Raw genomic sequence first — 18,577 nt, 5'->3', positions numbered from 1 at the left:
CCGGGGAGAGCCAGTGCAGGCACTAGAAATGGGTCAGGGGCTGCTGAGGCAGGGCATTCGGGTTCCTGGGTTTCTAGAGCACGGGGTGGAGCCAACGACCATGTCCCCTTGGTCCTGCTGACGCCACCCGATGGAGGGGGTGGCCAGAGGAAGTGTCAAGGCCAGGGGGACAGTCTACAGTGCAGGACCGAGGGCAGCGTGTCCCCTTGCAGGGGTCTAAGGCGAGAAGCCCTAAGGAAAGTTCTGAGGAGGCTGTAATGTATCATCATTCCCATTAATTAAAAAAAAACAAAAGCTTACCACAGGCGTGCGTGGGAAGGGTTTTGTTCTAACAAGGGAATGCACTTGCCAACGTCTGCCCATAGAGGGCTGGTGGGCTTGCCAGGTTGACGAGGAACCGAGAGGCCGTTATTCTCCACTGGGTCTAAACACTGCCTGAATTCCTCCAGGTGACACTTAAATGCAGTGAGACATGGAACCCTCTCAAGTTGTTAAAATATTCATGGTGAGCCATGCAACTCTCTCCTCATTCTTGGCTACGAAAGCACGATAAACACAGGTGGGAATATCATCAGCCTGTTGGTTGGTTCACTGTCCATCTGGTGCCCCCTCTTGTAGGAGGCTTTATCACATCACCCAGGGCTGATCCATCTCACGATCACAGCTGATTTTCTGCAGGTGGCATCACTTGCTGGTGACACGAAGGAGACATGTTAGCCACCTCCCAAACACTGAGGCTTCTCCTGGGAGGAGCCTGCAGACCACCAGTCCAGCCTCTGCAAAATGATGCTCCTCAGTGTCACTTCCGGCTTGCTGCCCTGGCCTCTAACTCTGGCCAGAACCTCGCTGGATTGTCGATAAATGTCACCCATGCACCACGTCTAAGCTTCGCGTCCAGATGTGACCATGGTTCTTCTTTTCTTCCCATCGATGGATTGTTTGATCTTTGTGTAATCGTGTCGGCAGGAAGGCCAGTACCGCCCTCTTGAGGTCTCCCAGAACCGCCTCTCTCTGTAACTGTCCTAGCGCCCCAGGGGATTGGGTCTGAAGCCTGGCACTCAGACACGAGGATGACAGCTGGAGAGATAGGAATCCACTCCTGCTGTGGCTTCTACTGAGGCTCGATGTGGCCATAGAAACGGATCCCACAGGCCCTGACTTCACTTGACTCACTGCAGGGATGCTCCCAAACTGCCCCATTCCCCCCAGAGACCGAGGGCTTTCTGCTTGTTCCCGAAGGCCCCACCCCCGAGGGGGCACTGGGTCCAGTGGAGCGTCCAGCCTGGTTCCCCGCCAGCCCTTAGGGCTTTTGTGGGGCCTGGAACATCAACTACCCTCCCCTTTGGGGCCCGTTTGTCCTTTCCAGCCAACAGACCTAGGTCATAAGCACTTTAACTCACCTGAGGGTGTTTTCCTCACTTCAGGGGCAGTGAAGACGGGGCTTCTTCACACTCCAAGTGCCCCCGGTCTGGATGCAGACAGTCTGGCTCTCCACCCAGTCCTGCAGTTCCCGGCCACACCTGCTGCTGGTCACTGAGTCTGTGCTGTGTTCTCTTCCAGGACAAGAGGTGCACTCTGCCCCCAACCCCGCCCCCACCAGCGGTGGCAGAGGCGGACAGGCAGGTGAGATGGGGCCTGAGACAGTGCCCACAAATCAGTGCCCCAGAGGCCGCTGGTGACTAGAGGGACCACGCGGCAGAAGCCAGCATGGGAAGGGAGGAGGAAGAAGGTTCAGGATAAGGAGATGAAAGGGGGAATGGATAGCACCGTGAGTACCTCGACCATGAAAGGGAAGAGAAAAGACAGTGACAGCTGGAGCGGTGTTGGTGTTAAAAGCTGAGGGCTTTTTTTTAAAATTTTATTAATTACCAATATATATTTACAGATTTCTTATTTTATTAAAGATTATGTGCCATGTCATATAACAAGATATAGTATGTTATTATTTATTAAATAATACATAATAGAAGATATACTAGCATATTATGTTCTGTTTATTTATTAGCAGATAGTATATAATATATATGTAGGTGTTTATATACATAACATATAATTCATGCATCTATGTAATATATAACCCATAACAAATAATGTAAGATTATCATTAATATATAATATAACAAGATTACATAACAATAATGATGTAATATTACCCATTGTATGTCTTGGTTCATGACACATTCTCATCATAGATGCCTGTCAGAGGTATTTATGTATTAAAATTAATATTAAAAGACACAGTTATGAACATATCACCCAGCATCATAACAGGAATATTGACAGAGACATACTGTGTCCTCTTTCCCTATCCTGTTCTTGGCCTCTTCTCATAGGAAATAACCATCATCCTGACTCCTGGCTTACCCTTCTCTTGTGTTATTTTCACACACACAATATTTAAGATCAGTTAAAACAAATGAACTGCAGGTACATGCAATGAAATGGATGAATCATACACTCTATGTTAAATTGAAAAAGTAAGCCCTAGAAGGTGGCCTATAGTGTGCTATGCTTTTAACTGTGTATATATATGACAACTAAACTCACTAAATTAAGAACAACTACAGCTAGAGTCCAGGTGGGAGAGAGACAGATAAAATTTGAGGTGAGCAGGTTTGCTGCAGGTGAGCGAGATCCTTTCCAGTAACATGTCATTCTCTCTGAAGCAGGAGGCAAGGCCATCTGCTGGGAGTCAGGGAAGAGACAGAGGGAAGCTTCAAGGTGTGCAGAGAGCAGAGAACGTTAACACCACTGAGTGATAAGTGGGGAAATGTGCTCACTAGAGAAATCCTGGAGGATTGCCTGGCAGCGGCAACATGGTGGGAATTGATTTGTAGTCTTAGAAACCTGTGCTGGGAGAGCCTGCTGCCTGCAGGCTCAGAACAAGTAGAGCTGGGTGAACCGAGATGGAAATCGGCCTGGTGAGGAACTGAAAAAGTCAAGGCTCAAGGGGGTTTTGTCTCTCATAAAGAGAGTGCTGACTGTGGATGCAGAGCTGGAAGGTGGGGAAGTGGAAGTAAGAGGAACGAGGACAGGCAGGAAAGCAGAGTCAGTGCATGATGCCCCAGTGAGGGTGAAGGAGTGCCAGGGAGGCTGGTGGAGAAGCAGCTTGACGGCTAGAGGTGGGCACTTAAAGGAGAGGGCATGGAACTTGGGTGGAGACACGCCCGGGTATGAGCCCGGGGGTAGGGTGAATGGGGGGTGGCTGGCTCAGGCTGACGGAGAAGAAGACCCTAAAATGACCACACTGGGTGGAGGAGGGAGAATGAATTTTGACGTCTTGATGGTAGGAGGGGAGGCAATACAGAGCTGGTGGTCCAGGTGTTCCTGACTGAGGCAGATGAGCAGGGAGGCCAGGGTGGCAGGCACTGATAGGAAAGGATCCGTGTTTTCCAGGTGCTCCCACGAGGGGAGGAGCAATCATCTGAAGGTGGAAAGTGAGCACAAGGAGGCCAACCCAGGCTCCTGGTCAAACTGGGGTTGTGAGGGGGCAAAGCGTCAACTCCAGGGATGGTGGCCCAGGAAGCAGGGACCACGGGTGAAGTGAGGGGGCACTCAGAGAAGAGAGGGAGAAGAGTCTTCTGGGTGAGGGGGAAGAGAGGCCCCAGGACAAAGGAGCACAGGGGCACAGTGATGAGGATGGACTGGCTCTATGGTGACACTGAAGGGATGGCTGGATCTTTGTCCTGAGGGCTTAGGTTGGGGGGACTACTGGCCTCATGAGGATCCCCTCTCAGCAGCCTGGACAGACGCTCCCGCTCCTGAGGTCTGTGTGGCCACCACTGTTCCCGGAGGGGCCCTGCCTCCATCTTTTCTTATCAGACTTTCCTGCCCAGCCCCCGACTGCCAGCGAGGGAGCCTGGGCCTCGAAGCTGCTTCCCGTGGAGGGACACAGGCTCCTCGGAGAAGCAGGCTGATCTTACTTTTCTCCGTAACCCAGAGCCTAGCAAAGCGCCAGCCCATGTGTGGGCCATGTAGGGGCTCGGATACTTACCAAACTAACTCAAAGCAGTAGAATAGCAGAGCCAGAGGAAGTGATCACTGAGCCCACAGAGTTCACTGCCCACACCCCCATTCTACAGATGAGGAATCCGAGACCAAGCGGTGAAGCAGCCTTGGCCAAGGTCACGCTGCTCTTAAATGCTGGCCTGTGTCGGGCATGCCAAGTGATGTGCTGCAGTGAAGGGGCTGAGAGGGGGCTCTGGGGCCAGACATCTTGGGTTCAATTCCCAGCTCTGCCATTTATTAGCCGTGTGATTAATTAATGTCCTTACCTTTAAAGTGGAACTCATAGTGGTGCGAACTCATTGGGTTGTCATGAACACAGCGTTCATGGAACAGCAGGACAGATTTCTGTAAGGGTTTGCTATTGCTTTGGTTACTATTATTATCACCAATTGAACCCTGAAATGAAGAACAAAGGCAGCAAGAATTTTTATTTTAAAGGATTTTAAAATCCTCTGATGAATGCTTCATTTCATCTATTCAAGTTTGCATTTGACACTTATTAACAACTACACAATGGATGACTTTTGAGGCACTCTTGCTTCATGTCTTTAATTCTCACTAATGACACAGGCTATTTAACAGGCAGCAGTTTCTTTTCCAGGAAGAGGGACAAAAGGTTAAAATGTCTCAGTGCCTCTCGGTCCCCAGTGAGTTGGTTGTGACCTGTCAACCCAGCTTTGGGGAAGTGCCCGCTCCCCTTGGGCTCGCTGAGCTGCCCCGCAGCCTCCGGGGGCGCCGTACCCCCACACAAATCCAGTCTCTTTGTTCCTATCTTTGTTTCATATCCCTCAAGGACTGCCCATGCCCCAGGGCCCCATCTGCCCCGCCAGCCTCGCCTGCTGTAATCCAGGACACTATCCTGGGTCTCAACCATCCTCTGTTCATATGACCGCCCCACTACTCTACATTTTGTCCTACAAGTGTGGGCTCCTGTGGCTCGCCACACAGCAGGGGTCTCCCAGTCCTCCACCTTGGGTAACTGCATTGTCCTGCACAGTGCCTAGCGAACCCGTGTGGAGGCAGGAAGAATACAGAACAACAGGTGCTCAGAGGGGCTGCCTTTCCCACTGCAGGGGCCCTAGAGAGCTTCCTCCCGGCAGGTTATTCACAGGCGCTGAAGCTGTGGAATCTCGATCTCACCAATTTAAAGGGCACCATCACTAATTACACAAGCAATCATTTCTTCAGTAGCAAAAGGAGAAAAGACTTTGTTCCCCACCTCCAACTTTTTTCCTCCACCTTCAGATGTTTCTCATCTCTGGACTAGGGTAGAAAGCAACTCACAGAATATTATTTTTCAATGTTTTTTCCCACTCTGAAGATTGCTTTCCCAGAACCGATGAAGGCTAGAATGGACTTAGCTTTCCTGGACTGAGTATTCAGAGGCCTGGGGTGGGAAGGGGAGGGGAGAGGGGAGATAACTCAGCAATATTGAACCTAACAGAGACATTACAATGTTCTATTCTAAACAGAAAGGAAGCAGGGTGCTGTAGAAACAGGAAAACCATAGTTGGAAATGCAATAACGAGTTACAAGAGAATAAACATAAAGATGTAAAAATGAAAAAGGACATCAAAATAAAAAAAGGTGGGAATGGGAGAGGGGAACAAGAAAATATAGATTTTTTTCTTTCTTTTTTTTCTTCATTATACTTAGGATGTGTTGGAGCCTAAGCGATTATCAGTCTAAAGAAAATAGATATAGTAATGGGTTGATATATTTGAAGAATGAGGTAACCACAAATCAAAAGCATACAATACAGTCACAAAAAAACCAAAAAGAAACAAACTCAAAATGGCTTAAAGACTTAAATATTAGACAAGACACTACAAACTTCTCTCAAGAAAACATAGGCAAAACATTATTTGACATACATCTCAGCAATGGTTTCCTAGGGCAATCTAAGCAACCCAAGCAACAGAAATAAAAGCCAAAATAAATAAATGAGACCTAATTAAACTTATAAACTTTTGCACAGCAATAGAAACCATAAGTAAAACAAAAAGACAACTTATGGAATGGGAGAAAATATTTGCAAAAGATGAGACTGACATTGGCTTAATTTCTAGACTATATAAATTGTTCATACAACTTAATAAGAAAAAAATAAACAACCAAATCCAAAAATGGGCAGAACAGCTAAACAAGCAATTCTCCAATGAAGACACACAAATGGCCAATAGGCATACAAAAAAATGCTCAGTATCGCTCAATTATCAGAGAATTGCAGCTCAAAACTACAATGTTATCATCTCACACCAGTCAGAATGGCCATCATTCAAAAGTCCACAAACCATAAATGCCGGAGAGGCTGTGGAGAAAAGGAAACCCTCCTACATTGTTGGTGGGAATGTAGTTTGGTGCAGCCACTGTGGAAAACAGTATGGAGATTCCTCAAAAGAAAAAAAAAAAAAAAAGACTTATCACCTAGTCCAGCAATCCTGCTCCTGGTCATATATCCAGAGGGAACCTTCATTCCAAAAGATACCTTCACCCCAATGTTCACAGGAGCACTCTTTACAATGGCCAAGACATAGAAGCAAACTAAACGTCCACTGACAGATGACTGGATAAAGATGTGGTATTTAGATATAACAGAATATTACTCAGTCATAACAAAGAAGGAAATAAAGCCATTTACAGCAACTTGGATGGAACTGGAGATTATCTCACTAAGTGAAATAAGTCAGACAAAGTCAAATATCATATGATATCATTTATATGTGGAATTTTAAAAAAAAAGATACAAATGAACTTATTTATAAAACAAAAACAGACTCACAGACTTGTAAAACAAACTTAGGAGTTTGGGATTAACAGATACAAATTACTATATGTAAAACAGACAAACGACAAGGATTCACTGTAGAACACAGGGAACAGTATTCAGTATCTTGCAACCTATAATGGAAAAGAACCTGAAAAATAATAGACTATGTATATTTACAACTTAATCACTATGCTGTATACCTGAAACTAACAAAACAGCACAGGGAGTGAGTCCTTCTGGGACAAGGCCTCTGTGGCAGTGGCCTCCTTGTCACCGCTCCATCTCACCAGGAGGCCAGGTTTTTCAGAGGTGAGCGGACATAGAGCTCATACAATTCAAATTGATTTCCCGAAAAAACTATGGAAAAACCAAATTCACCTGCAGTGTGGGAAACATGAGCAGGGCCCCTAAGCAGACCGACAAACCCAAAGAAAGATGGCCCGTTGTTCAGATCGGAACCAGAAAAACGACCACCTGGCCCCAGTTAAATTACCACCTCACCTGCAATGAACTGCTCGTACTCAATGTCAGGGATGTTTCTGTTGAGACTTGGGAGGTCAAAGGAGTCGGACCAGGGATCGGGGCTCTGCCAGTGGTAGAGGTGGCCCCAAGGGAATAGCACCAGTACCGGCTCCTCCATCTTCAGCAGGGTCTTCAGGAGGAAGGCAATGTGGATGCAGACGTTCCTACGGAGGCTGAATCCCTCTGGAGGGTTGACGTCACACAGAAGGTACCTGGCTGGGAGCAAAGGAGAGCGGGTCATCAGGGCCAGGCCTCTGCACAGGAATCCCGGCTTAGATAGAACAGATACAACGGGAATCCCTGCACAGCCCATGGCCTAGACTCCAGACACATTCAGCAGCTTCTGGTTTGTAAAGTGGAGGCACTGCCCACCCATCTCCATGTGGCCAATTACTTCAAGTCCGGGAGCAGTTGTGGAAGACATCTTGGCATCCGTCTAACACCAAGCACCTGACTAGCACCTGAGCACCCGTTCTCCAGGGGCTCTCAAACTTCTTGTTCTACAGAACCCTATACACTCTTAACAATTACTGAGAACTCCAAAAGGCTGCTATTTATGTGAGTTAAATCTATCAATATTTCCTGTGTTAGAAGTTAAATAAGAAGTTAGAAAAAGTGTATGAATTCACTTAAAAATATTAACAATCTACTGTATGTTACCATTAATACTCTTAAACAAAATATAATTCTATTTTTCAAAAGAAAAATCATTAGTGAGAAGAATAGCAGTGATTTTAATTTCTGCAAATCTCTTTTGGACTGGTGAGAGCTGAATTCTCCTATCTGCCTCTGCGTTCCCTGTTTTGTGATATCACAGGCCAGGTTTTCCCTGGAAAACCCCACAGGAACTCGGGAGAGCAAGAGTGTGCAAAAGGCAGGTGACATCCCGGCGTTTCTATGAAAATGGTTTTGCACCTCAGGGGCCTTGGATACACTTTGATAACTGCTGCCCTATCCAAGGTGAGATTCTTCTACACAAGAGCAAGGCAAGGGTCCTGGATTCTGTAATGAGTTACCGCCACCACACCCCTCCCTTTTCTGTGTGTTTCTCACAAACTCCATTACTGCAGATGAGGATGTAATCCTCAGCTGGGGCCTCTAATCCCAGAAGGCTGCTAACTTCAAGAGAGAGGGTCCCATCTACCATCCCTACACCCCGCATAGTTTATTTTGAGTCAAGCCCTAGATAACTACTTATCGGCACAGACCCTTGTGTCTTATTCCTGAGGTTGACTGAAGGAACCAACATCTGGATGGAACTGAAATTTCCCTGCAGATAAACAAGGCTGATAAACCACATCATTCCAACATCTGACTCTGGGGCTCTTCAAAACCCGGGTAAGGACCCGCTTCATCTAAGAGGGGTCCTCCGCCTGCCCGTCCCGGTGGGTTCTGGGAGGCCGCGGCCACCAAGGGCTACCCAGACTCGCGGCCCCAGCCCCAGGGCCTGAGGGGGAGGAAAGCTTGAGTCTGTGCCCAAGCCCAGTCCCGCCCCGCCCCAACACACTCCCCGGCACCACAGCCCTCCCCGGCCACCACCCCAACACCGATCCCACCCTGGTTCATGTCCACCGGCCCCGCCGACGGCGCGGATGTACGTTTACCATCTGTGAGACGCCGCCCCAGACAAGATGTCGGCCGCCTACTGACCAGGCCAGAACTAGTCGCCTGGCCGAGCAAGCCGCCATCCCCAGCAGCAAGCACTGCCATGGTCCCGGGCAGCTGCACACTTCCGGAGCCCGCTGCCCGCCCCAGAAGCTCAGGCCGGCCCGCGCGGAGCGCGGCGCCTGTAACCATGGCAACGCCGCAGGGCCATCCTCTAGCGCTTGCGTCGAGTGTCTTCCCGAGTCTAGATGTGCTAGGGCAGAACTTGCGGAGCCAATGGGAGCCAGGGCGCGGCCAGGACGGAGGTGGGGGAGGCTTATGGGGCAGACGGGCGGGGCCGCTCGGAAGTCCTGACCTGCAGGTGGCGCCGGGCGGAGGCTGGGGCGGTGCTGCCACCAGTGGGCGGGGCAGTGGGGCAGCGGGGCAGCGAGATGGGGACACCCTCACCTGTCCCTGTGTGGGGATCAGCCTGGGCTCCGTGGCCTCCGCTTGCACCGGACGTGGACCCAGGCTACCAGTGGGCAAGATAGAGGACTGAGCCCAGGCACGCACGGCTGGCCAGGTAGGGCACCTGAAGTGCAGATCCGCCAGGCCCGCTGCCGGCCTTGAATACTCGCTGCTAGGCAGTTTCCAAGAAGACGGGATCTGTCATAAGAGGGGAGGTAGGGCTGGGGTGCCAGATGCCGGGTGAGGTGCAGTCTGACAGGAGAGCCATGGTGAGAGGACTCAGAGCGGCCCCTGTGTAGGCGGGGCTAAGAGTTTGGGGTATAGGGTGGGGGTGGTGTGTGCCTTTCTCTGTGGTCTCCTCACTCCAGAGCAAGGGGCTCTGCTCCCCCCACCCCTCACTGCACTCCCTGCCTTCCCCAGCACCATCTGGGGTGTGGTCATGTCGGGGCAGGGAAGGCCCAGGCAAGGGGCTCATTCAGGGGCAGGGGCCACTCTGCAGGGATGCTGGACCTGACAGCGATGTGGTGCTTCGGAACTCCCCTGGGCTGGGTTTCTAACCAGTGGGATGGAAGGGCCTTTCCTTCCTGGGGTGCAGTTGGGGGAAATAGATCCATCATGAATGTCAGCCCTGAAAATGGAGGCTGCGCTACATCCATTCCTGGAAAGAAAAATCAGGCCCCTCCAGTCCAGGTGACTCAGAAAGTCATTCAGCAATGTTTGGGGTCCCCAGTTTACGTTTTCAACTAGAGCTGAGCTGCTCAGGAGGCCAGATCTCTGTCCGTGGCTCCAGGAGTAGGCTTTCTGTTGGGCGACAGGATCCTCACAAACACGTGTGTCTTTGTGGGTCACTCCCCTCTGACAAGCTGGGAGGCAGGGTGCAGTTGTGGGAAATCGTGTTTCCATGAGGAGAGGGCCACCAAGTGGTGGGGGCACAGGAGACAGTGAGAAAGAGTCCCGCAGCCTTTCTGGAATCAAAAAACTGGCAAATGTGAAGAAGTGCATAATTTGTTTTATTGAACAGGCTGCTTATGTACGTTTGGAGGGCCAGGTTCAAGGACTCTGCATCCCTCCAGGACAATAGCCTCAAGAGAAGAACAGAGCAGGAGGAGATATGGGGTTTCTCCCAGGAATGAGGCAGAACAGGGATTTCTGCAGATTTGCAAGGAGACCCCGACCACTGAGCACGGGGTTACAACCCCACATGACCCCTGTCGTGTTTGGCTTGGGCTCTGGGTCTGGCCTGATCATGTATTCTTCCAGCTGAGTTCCAGAAACTCAGAGGGTAGATTTAGAGAGGCTGCGTTTGGAACCCGGTGTGGAGACGGAGGGTCGTTTATCCTGAGTCCCTTCAGCCTAATCACTGTAGCTCAGTTCCAACACCACCCAGGCCCCCAGGGTGGCCGTGGAGGGAGAGCAAGCCTGGCAGGTGACCCAGGGGTCCCACTGCTGTTCCCCTCCTTTATCTTTGTTCCCTTTCATCCCGGATGGTGTGATTGTCTCATGTCATGGTGACAAGCCATCTCTCCTCTGTCAGGTGAGGTCCTCACCCCCACTCAGCCTTCTCTCTGCATGGATGATGAAGGACCAGGCTCACTTGAAGTTCTGAGCTTGAGCAGTAAGGTGGAACCAAAGAAACCAATGGAAACAAAGAAACAAATCATTGTGGCAAATCTCCCCACCACAGAGAAGCTGCCCTGAGTGGAAGGGTGGGTGTGGGCATGCCCATTTGTTTCCTGTCTCCCAGTGCTCTTCGCTTTCTTATTGCAGACCTGCATGGTTACAACAAAATGATCTGCAAAACTGAAAATATTTACTCTCTGGCTTTTACAGAAAAGGCTGACCAGCCTCTGGTTCCCGTACCGGTCAAGTGATAGGAGTACCTTTCCAGTTTGGAAACATCTGGGCAGGCCCAGGTTTGCAAAATTCTTTAAGAGTAGTTATGGAGTTTTGCTTCTAAACATTTTTACGGCTGTATACTTAACTGTGGTTGTGCTGTGTAATTCTGAGCCAGGATTTTCTCAAACTGCTTCTCATTTCTTATACCAGACACCCCTAAATTCCAAGGGGAATGGGATGTTAAGGAAGCCATGGAGTTTAGGAAAAAGATACAGATTTCATTTCCATTTAAGCATCGATGTATCTCCATCCTAGGCAGTATCGGTTCTGTGGTATTGATAGGGGAACTAAATAGCAACCAAATTTATAGAAAATAGTGGGTCATTGGGTACACAAGTTCTTCTTTTCAACATTTTTTAATGTTTGCAGTTTAAGATGACCATTCCTGAGAAACAGGCAGCCTCTTAGAATGAAATAGCATTTTCCCTGAACCATACTAAATTTTTATTTCGTAGACAGCAGGAAGCACAATCACACATTCAACAATTGGGGACCTCAAAGATAAATGTAACTTTCTGAGAGCACACTCCCCCCGTCTCCCTCTGTTCTTTTCACTGTCCCATTGTCCCTGAAGGCTCTTTCGTATCTTCTGCTCATGACTCCAGTAACTCTTCCTCCTCTTTCCTCAGCTGGTAAGTTTACTTTTCTACTTTAACCAAGCAAACTGAAGCCAACAGAAGAGAACATTCACCAGCAACTCCTAGCACATCCGCTCACCTTCTGATGTCTGTGACCTCACTCTCGCTTCCCCACCTCTTATTACAGGTGACATCAAAAGCCATATCATCCAAAAGTCGCCAGGGGTCCCATCCATCCAATCTTCTCCAAGCTGTCTCTCCCACATCCATCCTCTCTGTCACTACCTCATCTATTTTGTTCTCCTGCTAGTTGGCTCCCATCAGTATATAAAAGTCCATCCTCTTAAAAGAAACAAACAGCACTCCTTGACCCTAATTCGCCCCCACCAATTGCCACCCCATGTCTTTGCAGCAAATCTTTAATGAGTAGTTTAAACTCACTGTCTAAATATTTTCTTGAGCCATCCGCTTTTGCACCCACTCTGGCTTTTCCCCTGATCCCTCGCTCTATGGAAACTGCACTGTCAAGGCCATCAGTGACCCCACGTTGCTAAATATAGTGGTCAGTTTTTAGTCTTCGTCATGCTTGGCCCTTTGGCAGCATTTGACCCAGCTCTTCCATCCCTCCTCCCCCGTGTTCCTGCTTTACTTGACCTCCAGCCTATCGCTCTGCTTTCGATCTTCTGGCTGGTCTTTTGCCAACGTCTCCTCTTTTTTCCAAACATTTACTGCGAATGTGCCCCGGAGTTGGGTCCTGGGTCTCTCCTCAATCTCTCTGCTATAACTTTGGTGGAAGCAACCAGACTTGGAAATTGACATGCCATCAATTTCTCGATTTGTCCAAACTCCCTGATTTGCCCTTTCCATTTGGAACTCTCTCCCTGATACTCATATTCTTTTTCTTTCACTCATCTTGCTTTCACATTCATACATATGTTCTACTGTGTAAATTACTTTTCCAAATTTTGAATCAGTCCATATATATCATGTAAAATGCTCAGATCTCTATTATTTCCACTAAGATGCTTATTCTACCTTAGAACCTTTCTGCATTTCTGTATTTATGTCAATAAAGTGAATAGTATTTCTACAAGCCTCATAGTTAAACAGTGTGTTTGTTTGGGGCTATTATGTAACATGAAATAATGATACATCAACATAGTCCTTTTTCATTTAATTTTATGTAACATCAAGATGAGGTTTTTGCATGAAGACTGGTTTTATTGAAATTTTACCTACGTTATGGACAGTCAGTTTATGTGAAAGCCCTCATTTCTCCTCTTTTCTGATATATTTTCCATTTGGCTATTATAACATATACATTGGCATGAAATAAAATTCCAAAATCATTCACATAATAAAATCAATACATTTAAATTATATTTTTTAATGTTAATAAGAAAGAAAAAGAAACCCAAACTCCTCTACTTATTAGGCATTTCTGTGGCAATATCTAATAGACTCCTTAACCATGACATTGAAGAACTGAGCTGATTCCTACCCCTTTCCACCTGCTCAGCCCCATCTTGTCCCATCCCCTGTGGATGGAGAGGACATCCATCCCATTTTCCAGGTCCAGATATTGGAACCATGTTCTTTCTCTCTCTTTCACTTACACACACACACACACACACAGCAAATACAGCTTGTTAGAAAATCCTGGCTACTCTGAATTCATTAACCACCTACTCCCTGTTCCCCACCCTCCTAGGAGCCACCTTCAACCCCTTGTTGGACACCAAATAGCCTCCTTCTCCCATCTTTGCTTTTCTACAATCTCATCCACACAGAGTCAGAGGGAGCCTATAAAAGCATACATTGAGGGGGTGGGTGTAGCTCAGTGATACAGTGCATGCTTAGCATGCATGAGATCCTGGGTTCAAACTACAGCACCTTCACTAAAATAAATAAATTAACCTCCTCCCAAGAAAACCCAAAACAAAAGCATAAATTGGACATCACCCATCCCATCAAAACTCACTAAAAGGGTCACCATTCCATTAGGAGCCAAAGTCGTCCCAAAGTCTTCCAGGACCCGGCCTGTTCTGCCTCTCCGCCCACACTCTCCCCATCACTCTGGGGGCCTCTGGCTCCGGCTCTTCCTTCTTCCTCCGGATCTATTCTGCTTCAAGTTCATTACTCCGTGAGATCTGCCAGGATTGCCTTATTCCCTCCTGCCTGCCTCCCACCCCACCACCATCACCTGAGTTTGCTCATATCACTCTTATTTATCCCCAAGCTCTTGCTACCCCCATCATGTTGCCTGTTTTCTCTGCTAAAACTCTGAGCCCCCAGTGATGGGGAGTCGTGTCTATTTTGTTGACTAATAAAGCCCAAGAGCCTTGGGAACGGGTATAGTTACTAGATTCCCATAAGTAGTAGGAGCTTATACAGATTTGCTGAATGAATGCAGAGGTCCTGGTACAATTCGATGGAGCACTTCTGTGTCCTGCTCAAAGATTAACTCTCCTTTCCTCCTGAGAGAGGGTGACCACTTCCTTGGTGATCAAAGGCAAGATCTATTTTCTTTATGCTGTTAACCTTAGGCGGGGAGACTGGGGGATCTTCATTTATATTTTAAAATTTGATTCACTCTGCAGTTTGTCTCCTGTCTATGTATCCTTTTGAGAAACCGTTTATGAGTGATCATTCTTCCATCAGATTGAACAGGATCCAGGGGGAAGTACCAAGCCTGTCCCATCGGCCATCCTGTGTGTCATGTCCTGTGACCCAGTGGATGCTCAGCATGTATGTGAACCAAAAGGAGTGAGTGAAGAGATGGGAACATCTCATTATTGTGGTGGCTGCACTCTGTCCGATGCCTTGAGATATGGGGAAGGGTTTACAACTGCGGAGGCGAGATGTCAGGTCCTCTGTGCTCTTCCTGAGTGCCCTGGCCTTACCCATTCCCCCAGCCCCCTCTGGGCAGCCAAGCCCAGGAGCTGGGCCACCGGCAAATGTGCTGATCAATAATCCACCTCACCCAAAGTCCGGGGGTAAGAGCGGCCAGCACAACTGGTTGTAGACTCTGAAGTCAGGTCCTTGGAGGAATTCCTCACTGAACAATGTTTTGGACCTTTTATTTTTCTCTATAGCCTCCAGCTGAAGAAACAGATTGCCTTAGGTACATGAAAGTGAGGACACCTACTATCCCCATGGAGCCCAGTTGGGCCTGGGAGTCTGCTGTTTGTACAGCCGGTGGGCTCGTGTTGCTTTGGGCATCCCTGTGCCTGAATTCCTGCAGTACACTCGGTGGTAAGAACGGGGGTGCCTGGCAGGGAGGGAAGCGGGTCGGGGGACTACACAGCTGGGGAGACGTTAACCTGGGGTGAGCGGGAGCCGGCTGATGCATGGAATCTCGGTGCAAGGAACTCTCCAAACTCAGAGAGGTTCCCACTCCCGCAGGGTCCCTTTGATCAGGGTGCTAGGCTGTCAGCACTGCAGGGTCCCTGTGAGGATCACGGTGCCTTCAGGCAGTGGGAATTAAGGGGTCCAGTGGCAATTAAATTGACTGTGCACCCAAAGCCAACCCCTGTCTGTTTCAGCCTGTTTCCTAATCTGCAAAACTGGAATGATGTTAACCATCCCGCAGGTTTGTTGATGGGCTGGGACACACTAGACAGCCAGGAGCTGGAATTCCTCTGTGCCCTGATTGTTATCCTTCCTTCACACTATTTACTCTCACAAGTTCAGTCTCTCTGTCTCTCTCTCATTCACTTGTAACTTTCTCTCCTGCTCTGGTTTCATTTGATTCCCACCCTCCTCCCAATCCCCAGATGAGTGAAATTAATTTCTGTGTGTCAGTTCCAAATTCCTGGGAAAGATGCTCTGTCCTCTCTGGATTGGTTGTCCAACCCATCAGTTGCAGTCAGAGGAGTGAGTCCCTCTGTGACCAGAGGAGGGGCTCTGCCCAGCCCCCCAGCCACCACTGTGGGAGCACATAACTCTCCGAGGAGGAGGTACTGGCTGTGACTTGGTGTCACTAAGTGTGAATTTATCTCTCCTCTTGCCCCACCTTCATCCTCCTAAACAAAGATGAAAATTATACACTCCCGAGATTTGTGTCATGGAACACTCAGGGTGGGGGCTAAGAGGGCTGGATTCCCTGCTGAATGTAAGGGGCTACAGTGATTCCCCAACGAGAGCTTGTAAAGGAAACAGCACCAGCCCCACTGGACACTTAGGGTGCTGAGTCTGCGTGACATTGAGCCAGGCTTCTGACCACAGCTCAGGGGTCTGGTCCGACCGGTTAGTCTTTGAAACCAACCAGCTTTGGATTCCTCAATCCCTCCCTGAGATTTTACCTGAACCACGAGCTTCTGTATCTCTGAAGACAGATGATGAGGACCCTTCACGTAAGGCATTTGCACAGCCCTGTGCGGGAATTTGTGCTGCACGGTCTGCCCGGCGAGCTGACCAAAGTTCGTATTTTACTGATCTTAGAAATAGTCTGGTTTCCTGATGCACTGTTTCACTGAACAAGCAACAGAAGCCACCTCTGGCTGATAAAAATCAAAAAGGGACTTAATGAAAAGATACTGGGAGGGTGCATGGAGTGGCCCAGACCAGAGCCGACCCTGGGGCCGTAGGAGATGTTGGGGAGCCCCAGGCACCAGGCTGCGCAGGGTGCTACCGGGCCCCCTGCTGCCCCAGCAGGGACCCCCCCTCCTCCTGACACTCCAACTCACTGCAGGTTCATGTCCCGGCAGGGCCAGGTCACACTGAAGCCACCAGCACACACCTCAATGGGGGAGTTGGCCCCTTCTCAGCTGAGGGCGTGCCTGGTGTGGGGAGAGGCCCAGTTAGAGGAAGACGGTTCCCCTACTTTTCCGACTTAATGCGCAAGTCAGTGCCCATCACTCAGGAGAGCCGGGCTGGCCTGACCTCATTGTGGTGACTAGGCCGTCTGAGTTCACGTATTACTTTTTAGGTTGGAAGGCCCAAGAGGGAGAAAAAGTGGAGGTTCTAGTACTTATTTTATATTTCCCATGTACCAGGTGCGGTATGCAAGCCACTTCAGACAAGGCCCATAACAACCACATTAATAGGCCACGGAGAAAGTCGTGCATTCAGGCCTCTGCAGCCCCGAAACGCGTGTCCTCATCAGTTCCGTAGTTACCAGTGGAAGTTGTAGGGATTTATGGGACTGTGTGCTCCTGTGGGGCTGGGATGTGTGTGTTTAAATCCACATCTTCAGAAACTCGGCCAGAACCACAGCCACTGATTGTCTGCATGGAGGCAGAGGAGGGGAGGCTTCCAGCCTCTGGTCCAGCTCGTGTGGAGCTCAGAAATTGCTCCTTCTGTCCTGAAAACAACACCAGAGATGAGGGAGCTGAACACCCACTGCTGTTCTTAGACCCACAAGAAAACTGAGGGGGAAAGCTGCTCCCAACCCAGAGAGGCAGCCGGGCAGGCTTGGAGAGTCACAGCTCCCAGGGCAGAACCCGCTATTGTAAGAAAGTAGGGGGCAGGCAGATTTAACAGGTCCCTGAGGCCAGCTGGAAACAGCGTGGGGAAGTCTGAGTGTGACAACTTCAGGGGGTCAGTCAGAGGGGCCCCCTGCTCTTTTTCATGCATTTTACTTCGAGGACAGTACCCTGTTCTCAGAGTGAAAATCATAGGAAAACTCCTCATGCTTCCTGCCAGGAAAGGATAAAATAACTCTAATGAAATACACCCAGAACATTCTCTTCCATTGTGGGGGGTTGTGTTTTTTTTTTAAATGAGAAATTATTTTACCAGAGCCTAACCAGCCTGGGGGAAGGGAAATCCCTTCTGTCTCACCCAAATTGGGGTGAAGGGAAAGAGACACACTTGTGGAGGTCACAGCTCAGGGCACAGGCTCAATGAGAACTAATCACAGGAGTATAGATGCCCTGCTCTGTTCCACTACCCCAACACCTTACCTCCATGTCAGTAGGGCCTCTGTGTAATAACAGGAATAAAATTAAAAGAAGTTAATGTCTCAGGAGTGTCTAGGGAAAATCCAAAGACAGCGGGCGGATGAAAACAAGGACACACAGGCAGCTTTAGCCTCTCACACCAATGGCTGTAGCAAACTACACACAGCCCATCCCAGTAGATAAACAGAAAACCTCACAGAAAAAACTATTTATTTTGGTTCTCTTACCCAGTGCATTCCATGGTGCATCCTCACCTAGAATTGAGTGGAAGCAAGTCCATTTCAGAAGGGACATAACTGAAGAGGAATGGCTTTCCAGACTCTGAAGGGCAGAGAAACACCAGCCTGGGTTAGAGAAAGGTGAGGGGTGGGGTAAGGGGTGGGCTGCCTTCCCCAAATAAGGAACCTTCCTGAGGCCAGCACAGTGGGAGGGAGGGCCATGGGGTGGAAGCAGATAGACTTCTTCCTGAGAACTGATGGGATGCCTCAAAGGGACCATTCAGGTGCCCATTCAGGTGTCTTGACGGTGGGAGCCAGTTGGTCTGCCTCAGAGCCCAGGACTGAGGTGGGTGCATAGCAGGCAGGTCTTACTTAGCCGGATCCATTTCACTTCTCCGAAGCCCTGTGTAAAACATGAAGCGTGAACGGCCTGGTGAGCACAGCTCTGCCCTCAAGACCGGTTTCTACTCCTCTCTTCCCAGAGAACAGCATCTCTGAGCCCGTCCTGGGTGACCTCACAGAGATCACCCTAGTGGCCCAGGCTAGTGACCGGGAACATGTACCTTCCTGCAGCCAACCCCAGACGTCCACTGATGCATCATATACTGGCAAATATGTGAGTTCATGTGC

General features: G+C 49.1%; 1 protein-coding gene and 1 long non-coding RNA gene across 2 annotated transcripts; one reads left to right on the top strand and one right to left on the bottom strand.

Annotated features, from left to right (window-relative positions):
• Positions 1–4,353: 4,353 nt before the first annotated feature.
• LOC135319304 (GDP-fucose protein O-fucosyltransferase 2-like) lies at positions 4,354–9,097 on the bottom strand. Its single transcript, XM_064479013.1, has 3 exons — positions 8,905–9,097; positions 7,280–7,516; positions 4,354–4,404 (listed from the first exon to the last, which is right to left on the bottom strand). Exons 1-3 carry the CDS (start codon positions 9,095–9,097, stop codon positions 4,391–4,393), a joined length of 444 nt encoding a protein of 147 aa, XP_064335083.1. The 3' UTR covers positions 4,354–4,390.
• A 5,874-nt stretch (positions 9,098–14,971) lies between these two features.
• Positions 14,972–18,577, top strand: LOC135321086 (uncharacterized). The gene is made up of 3 exons (XR_010380510.1): positions 14,972–15,081; positions 17,961–18,088; positions 18,430–18,577. It is a non-coding gene; the product is annotated as an uncharacterized LOC135321086 (long non-coding RNA).

Source organism: Camelus dromedarius, chromosome 3 (genome assembly GCF_036321535.1).
Source record: "Camelus dromedarius isolate mCamDro1 chromosome 3, mCamDro1.pat, whole genome shotgun sequence".
Classification (NCBI taxonomy): domain Eukaryota; kingdom Metazoa; phylum Chordata; class Mammalia; order Artiodactyla; family Camelidae; genus Camelus; species Camelus dromedarius.
Note: the sequence above shows the minus strand (reverse complement) of the source record. Positions and strands in the feature narration are given on the sequence as shown.